Consider the following 10666-nt stretch of genomic DNA (forward strand, 5'->3'; position numbering starts at 1 on the left):
GGAGACAACCAATATGGCCGCCACCCAGCTTTCCCAGATTATCAGCGATGTCCCCCGACCCACATACACGACCCGCACACACCGCAGACTAAGGCCGGGCTCACATGTCCGTATAGTAAATGCTAAGTAAAAATCGCAGCGTTTTAATGGCCATGGAGCTGTGATAACCGCGCTTGTAATGGCTGCGTATTATGGCGTATCTCACGCACGCCGTCCCGCGGCTTCCTGGTTTCTTCCTTTTTTAAAAAAACTTTCCTTCAATTGTAAAAACGGCGCACGTACGCAATGTAACTGTATGTGCAGCATTTTTCGTACGCGCCCAGAGAGAACAATAGCGCTCCATCGCGTGCAAAACGCTCCAAGATAGAACAGGCTGCGTTCTTTTATACGCACGGATTATACGCAAGTGTGAATGGATCAATATAAATCAATGTATTTTCATCGACTCCATTCACCGCGGATTATGAGCGAATACATTAAATTACGCTTGCGTGAGCCGGCCTACGGCTTACTGGGGTCTGTATTTATTTACGGGTTCGTTCTCATTCCACTTTTTTGCGCATGTGAAATAAAACGCGGCATGCTCTATTTTTGTGCTCATTAGCACACCAAAGATAGAAGTCTACGGGAATGTGCAATACGCTGCGCAATTCTGTGAAAAAAAGAACACATCTGGACCTTATTAGGCTAAATTGCCTTTTAAATCCCGGGGTGTCCATGCGAACCGACCCTGCGAGCGCAAAAAGTACAGTAAAATGCACCGATACGCGCGCAAATGTACTTTGTTTGCAAATGTGTTGCGCAGAAACATGCGCAATTGTGCGTACGTCTGTGTGAAGGAGCCCTTACATCTGCACAGACATGTTTTTAAAGCGGTGGCTCGGCTGACTACTGACAGCGGGGCTCGTGCTCTACCCGCCAGTAATGGAGATACCTCAGATCCTGGCAGTTTAACCCCTTATATACCATAGCAACTGCAACATGGCGGACCCCTGCTCCACCATTATATTCAACTGTATGTGCGAGCGGAGGGCGCAGGTATTGGGATAGCTAGTATGTTTCCCGGGAAATCTGAGACTGTCCCACGGGATCTGGAACAATTAGGAGGCACAGTTTAGGGGGTCAATATTCATTTTGGGGTTCGACGGAGTCAAAAGGCTAAAATTGAGGTATTCCCTACAAACATGGACGCCATATTAGTTGTCACCCAACTTTTCCAGGCACTGATAAGATGTATAAAACAGCTGAATAGACTTTTTACCACTTTTTTGGGAGCGGCGCCACCGGATCTTATATTTATCGCAGCTTTTGATTTTGGGGTGAAACGCCGTTCGGTTCTTGATGTCGTCATTTCCTGAATCGGGCGAATAGGCTTTTCTTCTTGTTGATGTTTTCCAAGACGTCTTCCACGGTGAAAAGACAAAAGTTGATCTCCTCGTAAGGCGTCTCGGATCCGCTCTCGAACAGGACCGCGAATGTATTGGCGTCCTTACAATCAGCGAGGTCCGAGTATCCGGACGGGCCGTCGTGAATGACCCAGGGCTTGGACCAGGCCTCGGACATCAGCGGTGACTTGTTCAGGTAGACGCCCAGGTCTCGGCGGTCTTTCTTTGCGGGGTGCGAGAAGAGAAGCCAGTGACGTCGCTCCTGTCCTGGTTCTTCCAGTCCCGGGAAGCCCAGCACACTGCCGGAGCAGCCGCCTTTCTCCGACTCCTTCAACTTGCGGCTTTTTTCGGCGATCTTAAATTCCCCTCCGACATTCAACATCAGCGCCTCCACGCGTTTCTTGGAGGGGCTCCGCGCGTTGCAGTACAGCATTTTCTGACCGTCTTCGGACACAATTTCTGCCAGTTGGGATTCGCCGCATTCGTGCTTTTCAATCCGTTCTGATACGCGCCACCGGCTGCCTTGGTCTTCACTGTAGAGGTAAAAGGTGCGGGCTTTGGTGGACCACCAGCGGATGCACCAGAATTTGGCGACATACACGTAGGCTGGGACGACAAGCTTCCCACATTGGGTCTGGATGCCATGACCGGGAGACACAAAGAAGGTGGCCAGGTTCCTGATGCCGCTGGTCACGTCGGTGATGTCTGTGGGGGCGCTCCACGTCTTGCCACAGTCCCTGCTGGTGGAGTAGCAGAGCTTGGAGCAGTTTCCCCACTTTCTCATGCGCTCTTCCGTCACACCACTGGGGAGGCAGTTAAAGAAGAGGAACAAGGTCTTGGTGGCGTCTTCGTAGACCGGACAGGGGTTAATCATACGGTGATTCTTCAGGCAGATGTCATGTAAACTCTGGAGGCCTTCCCACTAAAAGCATAAAAAATAGATATGATTTGTTACATAAATATACAAAAAATATAAATTATTGTAAAACTGTAGAAAAAAGTATATATATATATGATAAAAATATACACTGACCGCCCCTTTACTAGAGCCCCTCTCACGATTGGCGCTACCCTGTAGGGCAATTCCCCCTGTGACCCCGGAGTGCGGCATAAAATCACATGACAAGTTTTCCGCGGATCAGTTTCAGTGTGAATCCACATTAGATGGGAAAATCAAGTGATCGGAGCGACTTCCTGCAAGGCCGGTCATCGGTGCTAGACTAGCCGGGGGCTCACCGCCAACCACAGGGGGGAAGGTTTCTCATGTAACGGCTTGGAGAGTATACCGAGAATGGCGCGATTGGGGAAAACATCCAGCGAAAGGAGATCCTGTGGATGAGAACAACTCATCACTGAAAGGGGTCGGAGGAGGATGTCAGGAATCGTTCTGAGCAACAGGCTGCACAGTCAGCTGAATACAACGCTGGGACTCCAACTAACGTGTCCGAACGCACAACCCGCCGTTCCTCCGCACGGATGGGCTATAACAGCAGACGACCAGTTCCAGCGCCATTGTGTTAAAGAGAAACAGAAAGACGAGACTCCAGCGGGCAAAAGAGCGCAAAACTTGTATCACTGAGCCACAGGAAAACATCTCCTGGTCAGATGGGTTTAGATTTCTGTTGCTGATGGGAGGTCAGAATTTGGCGGAAGCAGCATGAATCGCTGACCCCTTCCTGTCAGCCGATCAGAACATGTCAGCACCGCCAGCTAATCTGCAGGGACTACAAGAAGCTTCCTGTCCGCAGGGGCCGATATTCCTGCAGAACGGTTTAATGATTGGGTGGAATCTACGAATTGCTGCGGTTCTGAAAGGCTGAGGAGTCCAACGCTACTAGACGGGGCTGGTAAAGGGGGCGGTCAGTGCATCATAAATTATTATAAACATATACAAAAATATTATTGGTTAAAAAGTATCTAAATCTGTATAAAATGTAGAAGACAACAAATTGCTACAGAAATACTCCGCTTTCCCTGAACCCTGAGCGGCATGTCTGCCAAGTTATATAACGGTTCCTCTCCTTCCCACCGCACTCCTCATACTTTTCCTGCAAAGCTGGATAAACTCCTGTGGATTTTAATGGTGTCCAGACTGGTTATCACTCCGCTTTCCCAGAAGTATCAGAATAGCATCTTTCTGGCCACTGACCTGGTAGGTCATCAATAGTTGATCAGTGGGGGGTCTGCCGCTCAGGACCCCAGAAGTTCAGTGGGCGCTGCCCCTGCATTACCAACCTGTGACCATGCAGAGCGTCAGCTTCCAGCTCCAGACACGACAGCAGCCCAGCAGACAGCGGAGTGGCGGACCCCCGCCAATCATCTATTGATCACCTACCAATAGTTCAGAAGGGAACAAACTCTTTCACAAAGCATTCCAATAGTCTGGCAGTTAGAGGACCGTCCCATTCTGGACTATTGGACTTCCCGTTGGTTTCAGGAGTCGTCGAGAGCTCGGCAGCAGACTTACAGACACGTATCCCGTCTTGTAGATCCCCCTCCTCATCACCAGCTTCTCCACTTCATCACTCTCGCTCTTACGCTTCTCTGCGAACGCCAGAAACACGTTCTCCCCTGTGATGTAGATGAGCGCGGGCATCCGGTACACAGCGCCGCTGGACTCTTTCTTGAACAGCGGCGTCTTCTCAGGTTGCGTGGCTTTCATGGCGGTTGTAGATGGCGGTCCTAGAAGACGGAATATGGTCACATGATCACCGGCAGATTATAAATGGCGACATATCCATCCCTGTAAGGGATTTACACGGGCGAGAAAATCACCCAAGTTCTGCGCATTTGCGTGACGCCCAGAACTCGTGTGATGGCTTAACCCTTTGTTTCCAATGGGTTCACTTACACAAGTGATGCAGCGGGTCCAGTTCTACGAGAACCACCCGTTATTTTCTGTAGGCGAGTTACGAATTGCATCGCCCTTACAAGTACATGCGCACGTAGCACGAGTGCAATGCGATTTTTAAAGGGAACCTGTCACGTTCCACCATAAACCAAGCTTTGGCGCTGTTAAGGGACGAGACGGGAAGCGGGGTGGCGTATTTTTTATACCCGCTCCCGCGATCCAGCACCGCCATCCGCAGCGGCATCACTCGCATAGGAATAGCAGGTTCAGTAGTCCGCCATCGGTCCGCGCTCGTCTCGCCCCGCGAGCTCGGCCCTAGGATTGGTCTCCGGCTGGTGAGGACATGATGTGAAGCAAACGCTATAATGTGATTACTGCGGTAAATAATGATATTATGTACCCGGCCGATGACGGAGCCCTCAGTGTCTGGCGGGACCTCCGGGGGGCGCACTGCGCGTCTGTGAGACCATTTATGTTCTCCCTAAACTCCAGCCTCCTCCTTTCACAACCCATTAGCCCCCCAGAATAAAGGTTTTACCTATTGGGACCCATTAAGAAGCCCGCCCCGTCCTGCTGCACGAATCCGAAAACAATCAGCCAGCCACACCCGGGTTCCATCCTACTGGCAAGCCCCGTGGCATCATAGAGTCTCGGACCGTTACTGCTTCCTTCTGATAGTCCGGCATCAGCAGCTCCTTATGCCCATACTGACCAACTCTGCAAGGACACCCGGGAGGCTCACGGGCAGCGGGGAGATGTCCCGGGCTTCTGGAAGAGCTGCGGCTGCTTTTAGCGTTACGTAATAACTGGCATTAAACTCTTATTTAAAGCGACAGTCACTGGGCGTCTCTCACCTTCCAAATACACCCTCTATAGCTCCTCCTGGCAGTAGCAAGGCACATGAACTTTATCATACTTTTCGGCATCTTTTGCTACTTTACTGCAGCGTAACCACTGAATACATCGTCCTCCTGGCCATGGGCCCGTAGGGATAGCGCCACATTATGGCCATCACTTAGGCTACCCACAGGTCGTCTCGCATCTTTGCAGTCTAATTATCGCATTCCGTTACTTGATTCGGTATACTCTCTACGCCTCACTGCACCGTTACACATCATCCTAAACACGCATCAGGTACATGACATACTAGTACAACCAGGGCGGCAAGTGTAAACATGGGTGGGGCTGTGGGGGGGGGGGGGGCTGTGGCGTATAGCGGCAATATTGTACTGCGCATGACAGCGTATCTCACGCACGCCGTCACGCCTAGTCCTCCTGTTTATTTTTTGTTTAGATTTCCCATGCCGTTGTGTTTGGGCATGCGCGTATCGCACGTATACACGTGGCAAAGTGGAACATGCTGCGCTCTTTTTTGTGCTTGCATATTACGCAATTCCGACAAGCTTGTGGCATGCCGCGTTTTACCGCAGTGAGCTTGACTGTCAGAAAGGCTCTCCGCAGAGAACTGACAGTTCTCTCCTCTGTTCCCCCGTGGCAGTATATCGCTAGCCATATTCCGCCTCGCCCATGGGCGGGGGCCTAAAGCAATGTAATTGATTTCCTGCGAATTACTGGGTACCTAAAGGGGCGTACAGCGCACGCGTAATACGCAGTAATCATCTGCCCGTGTCAGCCCGGCCCAATACACATAACATCACACTGCAGCATACACATCGCTGCTCAGACCATGCCAAGTATTCCGTGTGAATGCTGAGACTTGTAGTTCCCCAGATCCTCCCTCCCCCCTCTGACTATTTGCACAGTGGTGAGGGTACCGCAGCTCCAGTGTTGTTTTTCTGTCTGGCCGCTGATGTCATGATGGGGGCTGTACGGAGTCGCTGCCAGCAGATCTGTGTATACAGAGCCGCGCCGAGGCCCCCTCTACTAAACGGCGCTCAGTCTACACTCTCTATTATTTACACCGCACTGCCCCTTTAAATCCCCATTCTGGAACATTCCTCATAGAGATGGCGGCAGTGGGAACATCGTCCATAAACATTCAGTAGGCATATAGTGTGAAGCCAAATGCCTCAAGCTGACTCCGCCCAGAGTGCGCCAAAGGTGGCCATATTGAAACATACATCAATTTGCCCCTTTCTAAGGCCATATTTATACCGGCGATTTTCTCGTGCAGGTTCTGCGAGACCCACGAAAACAGGACCCGTTATTTTAAATACATCTATTCACATGCACGATTTTTCTCTCGCAGCGACGCTCTGAGATCGCCGCATGTCTTAATTATCTGCGATTTGCAGAAAACTTGCCTTTAAGTTAAACTGTCGCATTGCAGTCGCGTGTTCACGTGCGTTACATGACGCCATTTTTAAATTATCTTATTAAAACGTGATTTTCATGTTTGTGAAAACCGCAAGTGAAAATGGCGAGTACTGCGATGAAATGCGATTCGTTTTTCTTGCGAAAACACATCACACTCGTAGGCGAAATCGCGAGTTTAAGAGTGCGACCGTCCGTCTTTGGAGTTTTCCGGACCGATATCGCACTCGCCAGCGTAAATACTTCATACGGGCGACGCCGTTTTTTTTCTTTTACTATTGGAACAAAATGCGATTTTTACGTACATTTTTCACGCACGCGAGAATGACGTACATCAATAACTTGCGCCGAACTAAGTTTGATGCATTTCACAGCCCCACTTGGGAACAGGGTTTTCAGTCAACATTTTCCAAGATTTTGGCAGTTTTCGGGATTGGTCGCCACGGGCAACAAGGACGCTTTCCCCGTTAGTATCAGGACGCTCGTTGGGAGTCGTAGTGATGTATCGCGGTATCTAAGCGCAGTCTTCTGTCGCGAGGCCCCCAACCCCACCAGTCATGATATTCCCGACTGCGGATGACTTCCATAACGCCGTTACGCCGCATTAAATCGCCCCGGATACATTTTCACCCTCCCAAATGTGACACCTGCGAGACCGCAGGAATAACGGATGGCCGTGTCGCTTTGTCGCTGACTGGCAGCCATTCTTGCGCTTGTGAAAGTGATGCCGCACGCTTTCCACGTTTGCTCGTTCATATGGGGCACAGCGGGTAGCTGCGGCTTTCACGAAGCAACGTATCAGACCGTATCGCCCGCCGCAGTTCACCTGTAGAGTCATGCGAGTCGTTTAGTCGGTGACTATGTGTGATGGACCTACCGGAGAGCGCGGTCCCGGAGCGGCCGGCTGCAGATGTGGCTGCTGTCTGGATGGAAACTCCCAGAACTTCCCAGCTCTCCAATTGGCTGTGGTCTGCGCTGGGCGCTGCTGCCTCGCACTGCCTTGTACTGTGTGCCCCCCAGCACTGGACCAGACCCCCGCCGCACCCGCCGCTGTTCTCTCACCATCTGTTTCCTCTCTGTATCCTGATACAGGAAAACACCAGGATCTGCCCTGCAATCCTGAGAGCCGCAGCTAAGAGGCGCCAGAGAGACACCCAAGCCTGTATCCAAGCCCAGTATAGGTGATACTGTCTGCGGAGCAGTGTATCTAATCCTATCCTGTGTGATACTGCCTGCTGAGCCGTGTATCTAATCCTACCATGTGAGACACTGTCTGCTGAGCCGTGTATCTAATCCTATCCTGTGTGATACTGTCTGCTGAGCCGCTGTATCTAATCCTATCCTGTGGGATACTGTCTGCTGAGCCGTGTATCTAATCCTATCATGTGTGATACTGTCTGCTGAGCTGTGTATCTAATCCTATCCTGTGTGATACTGTCTGCTGAGCCGTGTATCTAATCCTATCCTGTGTGATACTGTCTGCTGAGCCGTGTATCTAATCCTACCCTGTGTGATACTGTCTGTTGAGCTGCGTATCTAATCCTTTCCTGTGTGATACGGTCTGCTGAGGTGTGTATCTAATCCTATCCTGTGTGATACTGTCTGCTGAGCTGCGTATCTAATCCTTTCCTGTGTGATACGGTCTGCTGAGCTGTGTATCTAATCCTTTCCTGTGTGATACGGTCTGCTGAGCTGTGTATCTAATCCTATCCTGTGTGATACTGTCTGCTGAGCTGCGTATCTAATCCTTTCCTGTGTGATACGGTCTGCTGAGCTGTGTATCTAATCCTACCCTGTGTGATACTGTCTGCTGAGCCGTGTATCTAATCCTATCCTGTGTGATACTGCCTGCTGAGCCGTGTATCTAATCCTATCCTGTGTGATACTGCCTGCTGAGCCGTGTATCTAATCCTATCCTGTGCGATACTGTCTGCTGAGCCGTGTATCTAATCCTATCCCGTGTGATACTGCCTGCTGAGCCGTGTATCTAATCCTATCCTGTGTGATACTGTCTGCTGAGCCGTGTATCTAATCCTATACTGTGTAATACTGTCTGCTGAGCCGTGTATCTAATCCTATCCTATGTGATACTGTCTGCTGAGCCGTGTATCTAATCCTATCCTGTGTGATACTGTCTGCTGTGCTGTGTATCTAATCCTATCATGTAAGATACTGTCTGCTGAGCTGTGTATCTAACCCTATCATGTGAGATACTGTCTGCTGAGCTGTGTATCTAATCCTATCATGTGTGATACTGTCTGCTGAGCCATGTATCTAATCCTATCCTGTGTGATACTGTCTGCTGAGCCGTGTATCTAATTCTATCGTGTGATACTGTCTGCTGTGCTGTGTATCTAATTCTATCCTGTGTGATACTGCCTGCTGAGCTGTGTATCTAATCCTATCCTGTGTGATACTGTCTGCTGAGCCGTGTATCTAATCCTATCGTGTGATACTGCCTGCTGAGCTGTGTATCTAATCCTATCCTGTGTGATACTGCCTGCTGAGCTGTGTATCTAATCCTATCCTGTATGATACTGCCTGCTGAGCTGTGTATCTAATCCTGTCCTGTGTGATACTGTCTACTGAGCCGTGTATCTAATCCAATCCTGTGTGATACTGTCTGCTGAGCTGTGTATCTTATCATATCTTGTGTGATACTGTCTGCTGAACTGTGTATCTAATCCTATCCTGTGTGATACTGCCTGCTGAGCTGTGTATCTAATCCTATCCTGCGTGATACTGCCTGCTGAGCCGTGTAGCTAATCCTATCATGTGTGATACTGCCTGCTGAGCTGTGTATCTAATCCTATCCTGTGTGATACAGTCTGCTGCGCTGTGTATCTAATCCTATCCTGTGTGATACTGTCTGCTGAGCTGTGTATCTAATCCTATCCTGCGTGATACTGCCTGCTGAGCCGTGTAGCTAATCCTATCATGTGTGATACTGTCTGCTGAGCTGCTGTATCTAATCCTATCCTGTGTGATACTGTCTGCTGAGCTGTGTATCTAATCCTATCCTGTGTGATACTGTCTGCTGAGCTGTGTATCTAATCCTATCCTGCGTGATACTGCCTGCTGAGCCGTGTAGCTAATCCTATCCTGTGTGATACTGTTTGCTGAGCCGTGTATCTAATCCTATCCTGTGTGATACTGTCTGCTGAGCCGTGTATCTAATCCTATCGTGTGATACTGTCTGCTGAGCCGTGTATTTAATCCTGTCGTGTGATACTGTCTGCTGTGTATCTAATCCTATCATGTGTGATACTGTCTGCTGAGCTGTGTATCTAATCCTATCCTGTGTGATACTGCCTGCTGAGCTGTGTATCTAATCCTATCCTGTGTGATACTGTCTGCTGAGCCGCTGTATCTAATCCTATCCTGTGTGATACTGCCTGCTGAGCTGTGTATCTAATCCTATCCTGTGTGATACTGTCTGCTGAGCTGTGTATCTTATCATATCCTGTGTGATACTGTCTGCTGAGCTGTGTATCTAATCCTATCCTGCGTGATACTGCCTGCTGAGCTGTGTATCTAATCCTATCCTGTGTAATACTGTCTGCTGAGCCGTGTATCTAATCCTATCCTGTGTGATACTGTCTGCTGAGCCGTGTATCTAATCCTATCCTGTGTGATACTGTCTGCTGAGCCGTGTATCTAATCCTATCCTGTGTGATACTGTCTGCTGAGCCGTGTATCTAATCCTATCCTGTGTGATACAACCTGCTAAGCGGTGCATCTAATCATATCATGTAAGATACTGTCTGCTGAGCTGTGTATCTAATCCTATCCTGTGTGATACTGTCTGCTGAGCTGTGTATCTAATCCTATCATGTGAGATACTGTCTGCTGAGCTGTGTATCTAACCCTATCATGTGAGATACTGTCTGCTGAGCCGTGTATCTAATCCTATCCTGTGTGATACTGCCTGCTGAGCTGTGTATCTAATCCTGTCCTGTGTGATACTGTCTGCTGAGCCGTGTATCTAATCCTATCCTGCGTGATACTGCCTACTGAGCCGTGTATCTAATCCTGTCCTGTGTGATACTGTCTGCTGAGCCGTGTATCTAATCCTATCCTGTGTGATACTGTCTGCTGAGCTTTGTATCTAATCCTATCCTGCGTGATACTGCCTGCTGAGCTGTGTATCTAATCC

At 49.6% G+C, this 10666-nt stretch overlaps 1 protein-coding gene across 3 annotated transcripts; it reads right to left on the bottom strand.

Annotated features, from left to right (window-relative positions):
* Nucleotides 1-247: 247 nt before the first annotated feature.
* Nucleotides 248-7587, bottom strand: LOC136590188 (sialidase-3-like). 3 transcript variants are annotated; one of them, XM_066588354.1, is made up of 3 exons: nt 7573-7587; nt 3853-4067; nt 248-2307 (listed from the first exon to the last, which is right to left on the bottom strand). In XM_066588354.1, exons 2-3 carry the CDS (start codon nt 4045-4047, stop codon nt 1348-1350), a joined length of 1155 nt encoding a protein of 384 aa, XP_066444451.1. In that variant the 5' UTR covers nt 4048-4067; nt 7573-7587; the 3' UTR covers nt 248-1347. The 3 variants fall into 3 exon arrangements, with proteins under 3 accessions (XP_066444451.1, XP_066444450.1, XP_066444452.1); XM_066588353.1 differs by lacking the exon at nt 7573-7587 and adding an exon at nt 7388-7533; XM_066588355.1 differs by lacking the exon at nt 7573-7587 and adding an exon at nt 4637-4707.
* Between the last annotated feature and the right edge of the window lie 3079 nt (nt 7588-10666).

The sequence above is a fragment of the Eleutherodactylus coqui genome, chromosome 1, assembly GCF_035609145.1.
Source record: "Eleutherodactylus coqui strain aEleCoq1 chromosome 1, aEleCoq1.hap1, whole genome shotgun sequence".
NCBI lineage: Eukaryota > Metazoa > Chordata > Amphibia > Anura > Eleutherodactylidae > Eleutherodactylus > Eleutherodactylus coqui.

Coding starts and splice junctions, on each gene's coding strand:
- LOC136590188 (XM_066588354.1), bottom strand. CDS start 4,047: ATGAAAGCCACGCAACCTGAGAAGACGCCGCTGTTCAAGAAAGAGTCC. Junction 2,308..3,852: donor ACAAGACGGGATACGTGTCT/GTAAGTCTGCTG, acceptor TTATGCTTTTAG/TGGGAAGGCCTCCAGAGTTT.